General features: G+C 31.0%; 1 protein-coding gene across 1 annotated transcript in view; it reads right to left on the bottom strand.

Moving 5' to 3' along the window:
• Positions 1–954, bottom strand: part of LOC119594807 (basement membrane-specific heparan sulfate proteoglycan core protein-like) — a gene marked incomplete at its 5' end in the record, with an annotated part of 219,836 nt that overhangs the window by 17,800 nt on the left and 201,082 nt on the right. Inside the window, 1 exon segment of the mRNA XM_037943897.1 lies at positions 762–914. Coding sequence (XP_037799825.1) covers positions 762–914 — 153 coding nt within the window.

Below are 954 nucleotides of genomic sequence, written 5' to 3'. Positions count from 1 at the left end.
GCAAGACAGATAAAGAGTATCTTCTTAATTTTGACATTTGAAACTTAAACACAATTATACAAGTAAGAAAACACTAAATGTAATTCATAGTTTGCTAATATTCACAATACACAAAAAAATTAATATTGCACAATTGATGATCCAAATATAATCACTAAAATCATTACATTTTATATCTCAACTACTTACAATGTAGACAATAATAATGAACACACAACAAAATGTAACATATCAAACATATACTGTAGTCTGAAGATGCACATAAACATATCTACTACAAAGTAATAAACAGTTATATTTCTCAATGAAGAGAGAGAGACCCTACATCTTATGACACATCTTATCACTTCCACAAAACTACAAAATAAATGGATACTGACATTACTTGTAAAATAAGACATGGCATTCATAATACACAACATACAGATTCATATAATACTTGGTACAGATACAAATCAATACACACAGTAGAATTAAGTAGCTCATATATAAAAAGAAAAAGTATGCCTATTGTATACACAACAAAACCAAAATATATATTGATCTCCCACATACAGTACATATAAAACATGTTCATTAAGAATGAGATATCATTTGTACAAGACAAATATAACACAAATATAGGTAAGACTTGCAAAAGACACACATTATATCCTTTTAGAAAGAGACTTCCTTTGCACTTCATGGAAATCACCAAAACATTAAATGCTGCCCAGACCCACACTGCAAATAACAACACTGCTGGACAAGAAATTCATTACCATTTCTGATATGCCTTCTGGTTCGGAGGCAAATCTTTTCATCCTTACAGTCATTACAGTCACATTCGCCATCACAGTTGAGGTAGAATGGGTAACATTTTCCATCACCACATTTGAAGAAATCTGAGCATTTGGTCAGGTCGAAAATGTCATCTGCAGGATTGGGTGTTGAAAAAGGTAATGAGGTCTTAAT

The sequence above is a fragment of the Penaeus monodon genome, chromosome 34 (genome assembly GCF_015228065.2).
Source record: "Penaeus monodon isolate SGIC_2016 chromosome 34, NSTDA_Pmon_1, whole genome shotgun sequence".
NCBI classification, from domain to species: Eukaryota; Metazoa; Arthropoda; class Malacostraca; order Decapoda; family Penaeidae; genus Penaeus; species Penaeus monodon.
This window is presented reverse-complemented; position numbering and strand designations above follow the sequence as displayed.